This window comes from Hydractinia symbiolongicarpus, chromosome 5 (genome assembly GCF_029227915.1).
Source record: "Hydractinia symbiolongicarpus strain clone_291-10 chromosome 5, HSymV2.1, whole genome shotgun sequence".
NCBI lineage: Eukaryota > Metazoa > Cnidaria > Hydrozoa > Anthoathecata > Hydractiniidae > Hydractinia > Hydractinia symbiolongicarpus.
Genome location: NC_079879.1, coordinates 11,271,244 through 11,288,528, shown reverse-complemented (window position 1 = coordinate 11,288,528; position 17,285 = coordinate 11,271,244). Strand labels below are relative to the sequence as shown.

General features: G+C 34.2%; 1 protein-coding gene across 1 annotated transcript; it reads right to left on the bottom strand.

Moving 5' to 3' along the window:
- Positions 1 to 201: 201 nt before the first annotated feature.
- LOC130644782 (zinc finger protein Gfi-1b-like) lies at positions 202 to 17,183 on the bottom strand. The gene is made up of 3 exons (XM_057450513.1): positions 15,933 to 17,183; positions 11,549 to 11,786; positions 202 to 2,010 (listed from the first exon to the last, which is right to left on the bottom strand). Exons 1-3 carry the CDS (start codon positions 15,963 to 15,965, stop codon positions 509 to 511), a joined length of 1,773 nt encoding a protein of 590 aa, XP_057306496.1. The 5' UTR covers positions 15,966 to 17,183; the 3' UTR covers positions 202 to 508.
- Positions 17,184 to 17,285: the final 102 nt, after the last annotated feature.

Sequence of the window (17,285 nt, the reverse complement as noted above, 5' to 3'; positions counted from 1 at the left end):
TCTAACAAAGCCAATTTATTATTAAAACAATTTATTCTAAACCTATTATGTGCCTGGCAACAAAAAAAGCTCGCGAGCTCTACAAAAGCACACGCGCCATTTTATTCGTGGGTTGATTGTGATCGCAAACAGGAAATAAATATTGCGAAATCTTTTCGATTATATTGTTTTGTTCCAAAACAATTTATGTAAAAAAAATTACAATTATTTCTATCTCACAGATAAAATATTTTGCTGCTTTTTTAAATGTAAAACAACATCAACAAAAAAAGAATAAAAAATTACTCTGTTTAAAAATTTAAAACAGTTAAACTTAGAAAGCTTTGTAGTAAATCTCACATCTTAAGAAAAGATGTAAAATAACGCCGGTAAAAAAATCTCGACCGATACACATAACTATACGAAAATTTTTCCCAAAACGGAAAGTAAAATCAAGACCTTGTTCATATATACACTATTTATAATCTGATAATTTCTTTAATATAACTATATTTACATTTTGAAAGTTTTATTGACCAGTGGGATGTCGAGATTTAATATGACGATCCAAATCACGACGTCGTACCAATACTTTAGCGCAAAACTGACATTTGTACGGAGTGTCGCCGACAGCATGAAGGCGAATATGTTTCGCCATATTGGATGGATCTCCAAAACGTTTCGAGCAATATTTGCAACGCAGCGGTTTGAATCCAGTATGAATTCTCATGTGAATTTTAAGTCCGTATTTTCTTGTATATAATTTTCCGCACAGTTCGCATAAATACCCCTTATTTCCAACTTTTTTTGAGTTCAAATCATTTACGATGTCTTCGTTACAGCCGGATATTTTCAGTTTATCAGGTAACATACCACCATGGGGACTGATCGGTCCTGCCATGACATTGTTCATAGCCATCGCCTCATTGGATGAATTTGAAGGTAGAAATCCCATGTTGGACATATTTCCGCCAAATTGCATATTAATGTGTGCTTCTTGTTGATATAAGCTATTCAAAACGTCCGGATTTGCACATTGTTGGTAGTTATACTTTACAAACGGAGTCATACTCGGACTACAAATTCTTGATTGTTGTAAAAACATAGGATTGGATAGCATTTCGTGTTGTTGTGCAGAGTAATTTAAGTCTGTAAAACTAGTACTTCTATGCATCATCGTGGGTAAATGTCCAACTTGGTTCATATCGTTATTTGGTGACGTCACATAGTCATTTTGTTTACCGTAAGATGTGTACGTACTATCCTTGTAGCTTGTGTACTCCCTTGTTGCGTTGATTTGTGTGAACGCACTAGAATGAGTAGGGCTACCAAATGTGGATCCCAATCCTGACACTCCTCCCAGTGGTGTTAAAGGAGTCAAAACACCGGCTGGAGACGTTTTATCGCTATATCTTGTTGGTGATTTATCTGTAAGGATGAGTGCAGGTAACGGCGGTGGTTTTGATATAGGAAGACTGTTAGGCGGTGAAACTGTTGGTGAATGATTATCGTGTGTATCTTTAAATGTAAACACGGGATCGTTGAATGTGGAAAATGAATACTGACTAGTGTTTCCAGGTAGGTTATTAACACTACTCGAGACTGTTATATTGTCGTTTTCATGTTCGTCGTAGTCACCCATCATTTCATTCCAGCTACCATTAGAAGATTGATACACATAATGTGGATTTTGATTCCCATTAAACATCGACATATTTGAGTTCGCAACGCTTGACAAATCAAAAAATGATTTATCACGTGCGGAATCGACATCGTCGTCGTGAAGAAATACCTCAGTGTCGTCTGCATGTCGGTGGTCTTCTTCTTTCAGAGTCAGCAAACCCTTCTGTAAACTAACGGGTGACAACAACTGTCCCTGTTCGTAATGTTTGTTCATATATAACGTCATGATTTTACTTGCTGTGCAACTTGTTTTGTTTGTTTGAACGAGTTGTGCCTCTTCTGGTGACCTTGCTCGTTCGTATACTGCTGAATCAATCAGCTTGTACCCGTATTTATGCAAGATCGTTTCTAAGAGAAACAATAACACTTTTTAATTCGCAGATAAAAACCTATTGTTTTTAAAATCAACCAATCAGAATCGAGTTTTCGATTAATCGTCGATTTAATTACAGCGGCTAGCACGTGTCGCGAATGACAATAATTGAAGGTAATTAATTTGAAACTTATTTGTTCTTTAGATATCCGCGATATCAAAAAAATCTTATATAAACAAACAATTTGATGTCCATGCTGCCTCAGGCTGAAAATGTTTTCATAAGAAAAATGCACGAGAAAAAAGTTTTTAGCACGTTCAGCCTTGAGTCCCACGACAGCGTGGTTTAAGATCAACATAGATCACGAGCATGCTCAGTGTGAGTGTTTGTGTGAAAAATCATAAAGAAGGCGTTTCCGATAGGTGTGTTGCTGGACTGTTTAGGAAAGAACTGCAGTGCCAATGAAACTTACATTGTTATTTTACATAGAGAAGCCACTGTTACCACTGCTGGTAATTTCTTCTTATTTTTTAGCCACTCCCGGTCCCACTTTTTTTTAAATTGTTTTTGAAAATAATAGTAGAAAAATCAGCATGTTTTAGTCGCTTGTGCAAAGTTTTTTTTAAAAAAGTTAAGTAATTTTTAAAATGCAGGAAAGCAGAATATTAAAACTACATCTTTATTTCTGTCTACAAATTCCCCTAATTATATATCAGCTGTTTTGGAAACAGTCGTAGTCATGGTGATATCGACTTACTGTCGAGACTACACATCAAAAATAAAAATTATTTTTATACAATAATAAAATAATTATACAAGAAATAAACTTTCAATTAAACTCAGGTATTTACAGCTTTTTAAAAAAGTTTTAGAGTTTCATTTTTTTTTTCGATAAAATATTTTTGGAAAATGAGGAGGTATTTCAACCGTCAGACCAAGGTTATAAACATCCGCATTTTTTTTTTTCGAGAACATCAAAATTAAGTTTCTTTCATGCAAAAGTTATTTTTCCACCAAAGTTATTCCGTTTTTCCGCTGGCAAGAAAAACTATCCTTGGTCTCCTGGATACTAGCGAGCAACAGCGCAGTCTGAAACTCGTTAATAAAATAAGAACCATAAAAAAGGGGAAAAATAAAAAAAAAGTGAGAAAAAAATTTGTACTGCTTTCAAAACAACCTGTATACGTTACAAACCTTACTAGAATGCTCGCACACTGGCCAGGAAGAAAAGTCTCACTTCTATGAAATCATACAGAATTTCGCATAGCTTATAAATTTTTAAATTATTTCACTTTTCGTTCCTCTCTTTGTTTGTGGAAGTATGCAAAATATTAAAAAAAGTTTTAATTTTTTTCCGTACAACAATGAGTTCTGTTATCACACCTTTTTTAACAACGCGTGCAAACATGCAGGTTGTTGATGATCGGAACGGGTTGCACGCCTTGGTAAAAAAACTATTTTCCATAAACCACATTGTTTTCTTTTCGCAGGTCTGAGCATGCGCTTTTCATCGATATCTGGTTTTTATGTTACCTTTTAGTATATTACAATTATTTTTAAAGCATATTAATTTAAGATAAAAATTTACAAATAAATTTATTTTCATTTCGTGGAAACTTTAAAAATATCGAAATACCGATTAGCGAGTTATAAAAAATAAAGACTTTTTTTTGTCTGATAAATTTAAAAGCAATGTTTATTCAGGTAAACTTTGGTGCAAATACACACACATACGCTACGCCGATACCGCCACAAGTGAGAAATAAACAATGTATAAACAACAACCTCGTCCCCAGGGCATCTTGTATCTCTTCTGACACCGAAACGCGTCCGGGTATTGAAAAGAGACAACAGGCGCTGGGAACGAGGTTGACAAAACAATACATCGTGAGAATTCGATTCAACCTGGGCTCTTAAGAAGAATAAAATATAGCAACCTTTTTCTAAAAGCTATTTTGAATGATTTGAGACCAATTAACACGATTTTAATTGCGTGATATGATTTCTCTTTACAATTTTTTTTCTTTCATGTCAAAAGCAATCAACGCAAAATTTTTAAATGAAGTCTTTGAAGCGTCTACATAACCACGTGGTGTAACAAACACCCGCAACGGTACCAGTGATTCGTACCCTGCTATCAAAACGACGGCTGGCCACTAAACTCATGCCTTCCATCGCGTGGTGCATTGACGCGAGAAATTTTCAAGACATTTTCACACTTTCCTTGGCTTGTCATAACATGAGGGACAGACATCAATACAAACCTACAATGTGTGGGACAGTAAAAGAAACAAGGTTTTGACAATTTTTGGCTTTTAATCAAATAAGTTAAGAAAATAGGAAAATAGGGAGAATATAGGAATTTGCAAGATAAGGGGTCTAGCCTGAGTTAAGAGAAACATGTTAAGAACAAGCGTATTCATTTAGCGATTTTTTCTTGTTTATTGGACCAATTTTTAGTTGTCGAAAATAAATAATAATAATAATAATAAATAGTTTCATAATTGAAAATAAAAACCTGGCCAAATTTGATTTCGCGAGTATAAAGGGATTTTTCTCATTGACGTCAATATGATGTGTTGCTATTGTCATACTATAACAAGAACAAAAACCACAACACACGACCTACAATATCAAGGATTTACCACCTGAAATTTAGAAATTATTTTTAATTTTCTCCTTCCTTTTGTTTTGGTTGTTTTTTTCTTCAAAAAGATTTTAATGGCGATCAGTATTATGCAATAGAGCCCGCGAAGGAGGGGGAGGGGTGATTAACAAACTCTCTTTAAATAGTTACATTGTTTTTTCCTGTAAGTCCCTCCCTAAGTCTTTCGACGAAAACATTATGTAAAACACATTATTCTTTAGGAAGAACAAGTTAAGAACAGCCTGTGCTTCAACCGCCCACCACAAAAAACAATTTTGTAGAAACACCAGTCTCAGATTTTGCAAAAAAATAAAGAACAAAATAGGAACAGCGTAATAGGACAGCCTTATAGGTTTATATATCTCAATTTTTTTTGGCCATCCCCATCGCACCTAAATTTGGGTGAAAACCACGGCCCTGCCTATAAGGCTTGAAACGTTAAATTAAGTTCTGAATTGTGTTTTTCATAAAAACAAAATAAGAACAAATCAGGCGGGAAAAGGCTGGGAAAATAAGAACATCCAGGTCAGATTTTACTGATTCTTATTTAGAAAAGAGCGGTGTATTAAGAAGCAGTTATCTTAACTGATTATAAATATAGGCTCCTCGAAGTTCAGAGTCGCGTTCTTAAAACAAAATCTGTGTAATTTTATTATAATTTTTTAATAGAACAGAGCAGTGCCAACTATGTGGGCCGCACACAGGAGTATCTCTACATCAAATGTGCTTCAGTCATCCCTAGAGAGCGAAGAAGTTACATTCTGACGTTAAACGCAGCTATTCAAGATTTTTACAAAACCCTGAGTAGCTATTTTCTGGTTCCACACTATTTAGCACCACAACACAGGTATAAAAGTGAATTTGTTTTGTATTTTTTACTTTCTATGCATCAAAAGATTAAGTATTTATATGATTTTCCGCCTGATCAGGTGACCTTTTGATATTTTGCAGACCAAATATCAACCCATTTGTCCTTAAATGGTATATTTTGCGTGACACGGACAATTTTCATTATCATGTGTTGCATGGTTTCTTTTTTTACTGTGCCAAAATTTTTCTCAAACGAAGCAATTTAATGAGACTAATTTTGGCCTAAAACAGATCAAGATAAAAAAAAGGATTTTGACGTAACCATTATTTTCAGCATACTTTTTATTGTTAGGTGTGTCAATTCTTGTCGAAAACGAAGGCTTTTTAATTTTTGGACCAATTTTGATCTAAACAGTAGTGTAGAGGTGACAAAGAAATCAAGAGCTTTGTTGGAAAGGGAAACAAGCCTCGGTCAGTAAGTGAGATCCTGGAAACCAATCAGGAAACATGAATATAAATAGCTAAATATGTATTGACAGGGTTGTAATTATTCTTAATCTGTTCTTATTTTCCTGCCATTTTAAGCCTTGTTGTTTTTTAAAATTGTTTCAAAAGAAAATGTATGTAGCAAGGTTTAAAGATGCTAGTTGTGCAAATCAAAAATTAGAACTCCACTCTATGTTTTTATAAAAGAAACATTCTTTTTGGCTTAGCAAGGATGTGAAGGAGTTTTTCTAAAAATTTATGCAGCGTTCTAAACCATTTTTGAAAATACCCTGCGAACTTGCAAAGTCTGTTTTTAAATTTAATTGGTATTCCCAATTTAGCAGTTCAAAATAATAAATTATATGTCTCCTGTTGCTCCTTATAAATATGTTTCTTTTCTCTAACTAAATATGCCTTTTTATTTTCAAAAAAAATTGTGCCAGTTTTTTCTCTTCACCCTCTTTAAATCCATGCAAATAAAAAGCTCATGCTACCCCTTTACCAAGTCATGGTGTGGCCAAGGATTCGCTTAGAACTTTCATGGTTTTTCAGCTTTAAAATCCGTCTGGCCCGACAAAGCTCTTTGTTAAAGGGCATTTAAAGGTAGGAGTTTATAAAAGAAACATTTATTCTAAAGACAGCAAATCTCGCTTGCAAACTGTATGGTTAGTTTTTGTAGACTTATCTTTCACATTCCTACATGTCATACGCACGTTGGGTCAATCTTTTGCCCTTCTAATGTTGTTTGGCCTATTCCTGCTAGCACACGATGCTAAATCTGATAAAATTGTGATTTTTAGCTCGCATTACAGGTATGAAAAAGTAAAAAGTATGCAAAACTTACAGCGTTGACGTTAACATCGGGAATTCGTCTTATGAAACGAATGTTCTTACGAAATGACAATAAATTCAAACATTCAATTCATTAGGATATTCACTTCATTAGGATATTCACTTGGTCGTTATTTATTTATTCACCTTATTCATTTCAAATGAATTAAAGTTTTTAAACTTATCTTTCTAAATGGATACGATAACTTTCATATATAAATCTCCCGAGTTACATTTAGAATTTCACACGTAATGGAAATAAAACAAACACACAGAGGAATAGACTAGGTTGTTTCGGAAGATTGTCATGCACAGATTGACTATGTCCCACTTCTCCGCGCAGGTTATAGCACCTACTCAGTCGAGGTCTCATCGCGAATGCAGCCCAAAGGACACCACTCAACTGAGAAATTCACTAAGTTGAAAAAGTATTCCACCATTTGGGCAGAGCAGCAAAATCGCGTGTATGTAGTCCGATCCCTGTTCTATACAAAAAATTTGTTTTTAAATTTAATCGGTATTTACGATTTAGCGTTTAAAAATAATAAATTCTATGCCTCGTGTTGGTCCTTATAAATGTTTCTTCTTTCTAACTGACTAAATACGACTTTTTCATTTTTTTCCCTTAACGCTCTTTAAGGTTTCGCTTAGAACTTTCACGGATTTTTCGTAAAAATAGAAAAACCCTATTCCAAATTTCATCCCATGTGACTAACTCAGGCCGCAAACCCCTTAATCAGAACTGATGAACGATTTTAATTGACGAATATTTTTCACTGATTAATATTTTCAGCTGACGGAGGTTTCAAAATGCTTCTGTCCCAGGCCCTGCGAATAAATAAACAGCTGAATTTTTCATATAGGCTGTAGTAAAAAACAGAAAGTTCTACGCAGAATATCAAATTCAAGGTTGGTGTTTACGTTATTTGAAATCGAAAAGTGCAACCTCAGTCCCATGACTTCTAAAGTTTTGCCTCCATATAAATAATAAGACGCAAACAAAGTGCTGTAGTAACACGAAAACGATGTTTCGCTTCGAAACAAGATGAAACAAAATAAATTCGTTATGAAAACAATCTTGTGCACGTGCTTTTAATAGAGTTAAAGACTGGTGTATCATTATTTTACGAGGTGTTAAAATAAATAAATGGAAACAAAGTTATCACATTGTATTTTTGTCAGTCCGATGGGACCATAAAATAATAAACTTCGACGTCGGCTTGCTGCAACGAGGCTTTTTATTTTGTTTTTAGCTTATGATAACACTTTTTAAAATAAGTTGTTCTTTCCTGTTTCCTACTTTTAATAAATTTTCCATGTGTTTTTATTTTCCGCCAGTGATTTCAACTGCTCGGGCTTTTTATTGAATCCAAACAAATGTACTGTTCGATCGATATTTTTTATTGCTTGTGTGTAACAAATTTCTATTTTAAAAAAAAAATTGTCAAATTTTCGTTTAAAGGAAGATATACTCACAACTCTCCCGTTTGTATCGATGTTTACAAAATTATTAATGATACATAAAAATATACCCTACCTGAACAAAATCTTATATTTCTCAAAATGCGTTCGAATGCCTTTCTTTGTTCGACTTTGAATCGATATGTATTCTTATTATCGCGTTCCGCATGAGTGATTTCATTCGATTTTTTTTTAAATATACTTTATATTCGAACTTAAACTTTACAAAACAACTTACCAAGTTAAAAAACGCAGTCATTTCTCTGTTTTTCACATGTTGATTTGCTGATTTATTTTCCTTTGAATTATTTCAACTTGAAATCTGTTCGTAAGAGCAGTTATTCCGTTTCGAAGTATTTTTTTCTATGACGGATGACTTAATGTCGAATCTACTACGTCATATAATGGCCAAATGTCATCTCGACGATTTGTTTTCGCCACAACATAATTTAGTATTTTTTTAGGCTTCATTTTAAAATTTTCTCAGCCCGTTCCTTACTCTTGCCGAGCTTTTACAACGTTTGAATTTTTTTTTTCACTCAGGGTAGGGGCATTGCTGGTTAACAGGTCCCAAGATTTGAATTTTTCATACGCTGCTTATGAATGCGGGTAGCTATCTATCTCGCCACCGAAAACTTGAAGTTTTATTCATTGGTTTCATATGAAAACTCATTTGATGGTTCACAATAGTACCAGCAAAAAAATATTCAACTTTTAAAATTTATTATTAAACCGTTATAATTATTTTATGTTCCGCTACTCGATAAACGAGATATTTTGAGCGATTTTATATTTTGTTAATATTTTCAATGTTCATCGTATTTTTAAAAAGACTAACAATAACTTTGAAAATCCAAATCAAGAGATGCTGACATGTACTTGAATTGGCGTTTTTCGAAAATTTGCTTACAATATTGTCAAATTCTCATTATTTACTGAAAAAACATTTAACGGATTTTAATTAGTCAATTTTTATGCTATTTCGAGAGTCATTGCATCTTTCTTGGAAACGCAAAATCAATGATTATCTACGAAAAGACAAGGAAAGTGAATAAAACAGAATTTTTCTGTTTTCTTTTCAGAGTTTTGACATTATTATTTTGAAGATAATCTGAACCTTTTTTGGTGAAACATAATGATAAAACAACGAAAAAAACATCTGTAAAAAATACAGAAGGTATTTAAAACGAGTTAACGCATGATTAGGTTTGTTAGGAAACAAAGCAACCATCCGTAAAAAATGCGAAATATGCTTGTTCAATAGATCAAGAATTCACACATAATAGATGATTTCGAAATCGAATCAAACCTTTTTACCTCATATTTTTTTTTTTAAATAGAGAAAGACAATTCTTAAGCTTCATCCTTTATTCTCCCTAGCTTGATACAAGTTGTGCACATTACAAGCATTTAGGAAGAACTGGAGAGATCAGACCTCCTGCATCGACCAATCGTAGCTAAATGTTTAAGCGGAGCTTCTTGTAACTCTTTATAATTTTCCGGTTAGATGTGCTTATTTTGTTAGTACTTATAATTTAGTCTCAAAAGTTCTTTATTTTTGTTTGTGAATTTAATATAGCGATTTCACACCAAAGTCGGTAGTTTCGCCAAAATTCTTCCTGCGCTTAATTTGGAAAAATAATAACCTCGTCCCCAGGCCTTGGGAGTTTTTTGCATTTGTGTAGGTTTCGTACAAATATAAAAAAGTCTGAGGATGAGGCTGTACAAATAGGATATATAATGAATCCTTTTTGTTTTGCCTTGACACTTGTGACCAACCAGAGTTCAAACAACAGCGAATTGTAGTCCTAAGTCAAGCTGGAGACTATAAAGCAATTTTCAACTTTTTCTTATCGCTTAGCTTGGGTACAGGACTCAAGAGTACAGAAAAAGAGATATATAGAACTGGTGATTGAGGAGTTCTTCATTTATGCGGTTATTGTGCTTTAGTGGTTTCCGTAACTCCAGTGGATAATTTTTATGCACTGGGATCCCATTTACAGGAATACAACTCCATGGAATCTAAAACGGTTATTTTGAATAAATAAATAAATAAATAAATAAATAATCATAATTAAAGTTATGACCAACCTCATCCCCAGGACTATTTCTCGCGCCCCTTTTTCATAGTTTCAATCTTTTAAATGGCTTCTCCTAGATTCTCAAAGTGTCCTAAAGATTACACCAATAGTCAAGGCTCAAACTGTCCAACCTCACCCTTATCAATTTTTTTATAACTGTCTGATACGCGTGTGGGTGACGAAAAAAAGTACTTTTTCTCTTCTTTTTCGCAAGAAATAAAACATGATTTCAAATTGGCGACAATAATTCGCTTCCAGATGATACTTTTAGCACATGTATTCTTTATAAGTAACAACCTTGTCCCCAGGGGTTATTGCCTTTTGACATCACGGCCATAATGGTGTTCGCATGAGGCAACAAACCCTGGGGACAAAGAATGTATAAGTCACATTTTAAGTAACACGAGGATTTAAAAAACGAAGTAACTGGCAAGGAACAGTCCGGCCCGAAGTGAAATGTTCTTGCTAAAAAGTTATAAAATTTCATACGAAAAACTTGATTTTGATTGATCTAACTGAGCGAGCAAACACGTGAATACTGTCTTCCCAAGCAGTCAACAAGCAACAAGGAAGCGACAGTTAAGCCTGAAACTACGTTGGATGTGGATTATATTGAAATATCGATTTCCACCAAATTTACATTGTGAATCTTGGATGAAATAAAGTGTTTTTCTTTTCTTCAAGTGCAAATCAACCTCGTCCCTATGGCTTGTTTATTTATTAGAGGGCGAGTCAAAATAAATGATAACCCAGTTAGCATCTGTTTTGCTCAGCACAAAATGACCGAAATGCCAAAACAGGCGCAGTGATAGCCACATTTCCGAATCCTAACATGAACTTATATATCGACGATCACAACGCGTCTGACAATTTCTTATATTAAAAACATTACTTTGCATGCTTTAGAAGAAGTTCTACAAATCTGTGTGTTAGCTAAAATTCATTTTATTTCTCACCATTTTGCATCCGCGAAAATAGATGTCAGCGAAAATTTAAAAAAAAAAACAACCGCGAAAATTAGGTTTCGCTAAATATACTTTAGGACTTGTCATCCGCGAATATAATGCACTTGCAATGTGCGACCTTTATGTGAGATCTCCATGAACGACCCTTTGCTTGATACCTAATAAAAGCTAAATTATCGTAAACGAAATAAAAGTCGTTAATTTGGAGAATGGTTGGATGGTATTATTTTTTTAGTTGAAAATGCGTGATACGGTAATAACTAAGCAACAGAAAACAATTATAACCTTCACCTTTAGTAGGATTATCCTTATTGTGTTCTTTAAACTTATGTAAATCTTCTAGACTTCGGCTTCTTACGCGAAATTCTTGCCGCAGAATCTTCTTCCGATATTTCTCTTTCGCTTTTGTGCGACATCGTGATATGACGGCCGACCTTTTAACAATAACGGTTGTTCCATGAAAACTGTTGAATTTTATCCAGCCTGTCGCTCCACTCTCCTTCGTATGTGCATTTACAAGTGGCACGCTCTAGAAAAAAAATGTCACACAGATAAAATAATAAAGAGAACTTGTCCCGTCAAACCATGACGATTTGTCAATGTATTTTTGTCATCTCCACAAAGTACTTCAGTAAATCCGAAGACCTACATACCAAGACTCAAACATGTTAAGCGGAAAATGTTGGACTGTATACGGATATTAACCCGTAGAACACTCACTCGTAGGGAAAAAGATTGGCGCAGAGAGGGCAACTACCACCCCCAATCTCGTCCCCAGAGCTTTATTGTTGATATAAGTCCTGGCGTGACAGAAGTAGCTCAAAAGCTCACTAAAGGGATCGAAAAACCTAACATTGAGATTTGTATGTAGCAAAGGAACGTCATAAAGGTTCAACTAACCTTTAAAAAATATATAAAGAAGTAAAATAATTTCACTATCCATAGCCAATTCAATTTTATGCTCGTTTATCTTCAAACGTGGTAAAAACTGGACAGGCAAGGGAAATGGCTTTTTGAAAAAATATCCTTGACAGATCAGTATTAGGGCTACTTCTTTTTCACTAGCCACATATCAAAAAGCGAAAAAAAAAAACCTGAATCAAAATTAGTACTGCTATAATTTTAAAAGGTAAAATTAAAAAATAACAAGAAGCCCCGGGGGCTCTAAGAGTTTCCGCTCGCTACCAAAATATTTGATGACAACCTGCTAATTTGTTGTGTTATCATGCCAAACATTCGAAGAGGTTTGGTGCATGAAGCTCTGAAGATAAAGCACACAAGTGACATTTTTTCTTACAACAAACGCAAACAAAACGAAACGTGTCATAATAAACTCACATTTTAAAAGAAATTGCTAACAAAAAATACAGCCCATCATTTATGGTTGAAAGTCTTGCGATTGAAACGTTTATGGTCTTAAACGGCATTTAGTTGACAAAAAATCAAAATTTTGATGTGACCATTTTCAGCATACTTTTTTTATTAACTGTGCCAATTTTTGTCGAAAATAAAGTAGTTTTAATTTTTGGACAAATTTTGGCCTGAAATGACATTTAGGTGACAAAAAATCACATTTTTCTATCATCATCACTTTCAGCATACTTTATTTGTTTACTGTGCCAAATTTTGTTGAAAATAAAGTAGTTTTAATTTTTGGACCAATTTTGGTCTAAAATGACATTTAAGGTGTGGCAAAAAACCAAAATTTTGATGTCACCATCATGTTCAGCATACTTTTTTTGTTAACTGTGTCAAATTTTGTTGAAAATAAATTAGTTTTAATTTTTGGACCAATTTTGGCCTAAAATGACATTTAGTTGACAAAAATCAAAATTATGATGTCACCATTATGTTCAGCATACTTTTTTTGTTAACTGTGCCAAATTTTGTCAAAAACAAATACCAATTTTGGCCTGAAACGTCATTTAGATGACTTCCCAGTACTTAGGGAGCTTGGGTATGAAGTTTAAATCTGTGACGTTGCAATTGACTATTTGGGACAGGGTTAGTTAGTTAATCAGTTATCTATCCTCCTCTCAGAGGAACGTGAAATCCCAGGGTCGATTTTTTCTCAAAAAATGCTCCGAAAGAAAAAAACGACGGTTTTAAAGAATTTCCTACGCCTTCAGGCGCGGAAATTCAATAATTCTTTGACGATACAAGCAACATAAGATGTTGTTATAATAAAAGAAATTGTATTAGAATTTTAGTCTATTCGGTGCAAACCTTGGTAGAGACAGTATTACTACCCCGACCTTCTTCTACATCCTGAAAAAAAAATGATACAGCTACCGTTGGATAGCCAATCCATCCCTCTCTAAAATATGTGTTTAAATAACATTTTAATTCAGCGAAATGTTATAATCAACCATGCTTTTTTCTTCCCACCGTATCACGTCACACGCGAAAAGTTGTTAACTGACCATGTTCAGGATTCGCGGCTTAAGGTTTCATGTAGAAAAGCTGCATTGGGAGCTAGGGTTTTTGTTGCTGTTGAGATTAATGTTTTACTTGTTTGAACAGTAAAGCAGAAGATCAACAGAAGTAGAAGATCAACTTACGCAAGAATACCAAGCCATACTTCCCACTCAAAATATTTTTGCTATCATGAACATCTGTTTTGTATTAATGTATGTGAATCAATAGCTATTGAGATTTTTTAAGATGCCTACTAGGCTCAGATTTACTAAAAAAACGTTAACATAATGTCAGGACTCAGTTTAGCGAGGCCGTGAGGGAACCCCTTCACTACTAAGTTGACCCCTATTCAAATTGTTGTGTTCTTTAACCACATGACGACAACAGTGGGTGGGGAGCTGTAGGAGATTTAGGTTTGGCTTAGAGAATATATTGCCGATTGAATTTTTTGACGATATTGATCCAAACAGAAGAAACACTTTTTTGACTACTGATTATCGTGGAAAAGCTCTTTGTGCAGTGCGATTTCGTGGCAAAAGTATCGAGAAGGAAGAACAACGTCAGGAAAGAAAGATGTTTAAAGAGGCTACGCAACGGCTGTTGGTTTTCGACTTAAGTAACTTACACGTAAGTCGAGCTGATGGCGGCGAAAAACAAACTGACTATTTTTCCGGCATGTATGTAATTGACAGACTCGGACATATAGATATATCTAGAATTTTTATCTTCTACAGCCTTGGTCATGTTTTCATCGATGAGTTTCGCTGAAATATTTCTTTGTAATATACTTTTCAAAAAAGAAAAAAATTGCACAAGCGAGCAAAGTGCGCTGGTCTGTTCATTGCGCAAAACGTGTTTGCCGGATTTTTAATATAATGCAATGCGTTCGTTGAATTTCAGCGAAATATTTTTCTCTCTGATTCAGGTATGCGGTGTGTGCTGGAATACTAATTTTATGGTTTCTTTGAAACGTTTTTAAGTGGGAGATAGAGAGTGAGAAAGAGGGAGAGGTTGTAACTCACTTTACTTTTGACGCAAGCATTGTTGATCGGCAGCCGATTTATTTAAATTATCCAGCAACAATGCATTGAAACTGTAACAAATTTCCCACTAAAAATTGTACTAGTGGTTTATTGTTGTGTACTGTGAAATCATGGTGAATTTAGTACAGAGCTTATAGCAGCGTAGCGCTTTACTTTTTCAGGTAATTTTGAGGTACAGTACAGTGCCACCCTCGTCTCCAGGGTTTTTGCCTTTTTGATATGAGAGATGACGTTGAAATATCTCTCATATCTAAAAGGCAAAAAAGGATGGGGATGAGGGTGAGTACAGTGCTTGCTCCGGGATACCGATTATTAAATTATAACAAGTATCCTGATTTCCAAATTATATTTGATGAAAATAATTTTAAAAAAAATTATCCAGGTCTAAGCAATTTTGAGAAATAAGTAGAAAATTATCTGAAAAAGATTGGCGCCTCATTCTTAAACCATTCGAAAGTGATGCAAGAGAGATAGCTTTCGCGCGTACCAATTTTCGCGCATTCGCGCAAAGAGTTTCGTTAGTGCGCAAAATTTAGTACAGAAATTCCCCGCAAAAATGACTGCGGAAAGGTCAATCAAAACCCTAAAATTTTACTTTGTTTCTTGGTTATTTTTGGTGGGGAAATTTAAACTTTTGCAAAAATTAATACGCGCGACAATTTTGATTAAAATAAATTATAGTCGCATTTCGTTCATGTAGTCAGCAGATCCAGAATTTATAGGCAAGGGATAAAGGAAAAGGCCTGAAATTCGTACGAATTCGCATTCACGCGAATAAACTGTTACGAGTCTTTAGATACGTGTTCAAATCAACTGAATTTAAATTTCAGATGATCAGATCACCAGTCACAAGCCATTGTGGGTGCAGATACATTTTTCAGTTACCAGGTTCATAAAAACACATCTTGTACACAGATGTTTATGAGACAAACCTTACAGTTTTGACGTTTATTTCAAATAGGTTCAGGGATGAAACGATGTTTAAACGGAATCGGTCAAACAATCGCACACATAATTTCTTTCAAACATTTAAATTTTGAGATTATAAACTGTGTTACAACACGTGATAAGAAAGCTTTTTAAATGTTTATCTATGTTTTTACTGGTACCCGTCTATTTTTATTACTTTTTTAAAAAAAGAGAAAAAAAAACTTTACAAACATAACAAAATCACCTGCGGATAAACACCAGTAAAAGAAAACATGAGCATTTACCTTAGCACGTGCTCTGCCCTGCAAATTCATCATCTAACTGGACGGCGGTATAAAAGTCTTTTTACTGGAAGTTTTCTCGGCAAATAAAGATTGGTAAAAACCAACCCAAACAAAAATAAGAAGTATAGAAGGATGAAAATTCTCTCCACTGATCTTTGTTGGTTGCTTAGAGACAAAATTTTAATTTCGCTACTCTTCAAATAGAAGAAAAAAAGTCGAACGCAATAAAAATATATGGCGTTCATAACAACTCAAAAAAGTTTCAGTAAATATAGAATTTGTTGATTTATTATGGAACAAAACTTGTTGAATCGTTGAATAGACTTTCAAACGAATACAAATACACCGAACTGTTATTCTTCTTCCTTTTGTGATTATTTGCTTCAACTTTGTGTTTCCTCTTCTTTTCAAATCTTCACGAATCTTCATTATGAGAACTTGTTTTTTTACGTTGTACACGTAAGCCTTATAAGCATAGGCTTAAAATGGAGAGAAATTTAAGCATGTAGCTATAAAACTTTTGAGGTTAAAAATAAAAATTTATTGGCGAAAGTAAGTACATGAAGGTCTAGAATAATATAAGCATAAAAAAGCATATTACGGTACATCTGTTCCCATCCGTTGTCGAAAGCAAAGGGATTAAACCATACTGGCCATACATACTGAAACAAATTCTGATCTATAGCTACAAACATGTTGTGGGGCATAACTCTGAACTGGAAACTTAGCATATAATAGGTACAATTCTTTTCATGCTCTCTGCAACCTCTAGTATTCAGTAGTACAAGTAGTATTTTAATTGGACGAATTTCCAAATTTTACTTGTACAAGGAGCGCATAGAGTTACGTTATTCTGGTCCTTAAAATACACACCTACATATACTTTCAGAATGGCATCAAAGCACCAATTTTTTAAATGTTAGGTCAGTATTTGTTCTACCACCAATATGGTTCACTTCGCATCCTGAATAATTAAGAACATTTCTTCAGATTTATTTCACCTGTTAGTCATTTAACTCCCCAAAGTTTAGCTTCATTTCTTGATCAAACTGTACTTTCTTTTGCCCTCTTCCTTGGTACCAATATACGCCATCACCTTCTAACTAACACTTTTGAATAAAAACTCAACACTAAAGTTTAACGATTGTACCCCATATCAGTCATTTCTAGTTTTTCTCAAAAATTAATTGGTCAGCCTATGACAGAAAAAAATCCCTGGCAATTCTCATATGCGCGATTTAATTATTCTGCAACAACCACTACATCACAATATTGTCATCCCTTGTGTTCCGTTCCTTTTAATGTTTTTTTTACCTTTATTTTTTAGGTACTTTTTAGGTAAGCCTGGTTGCA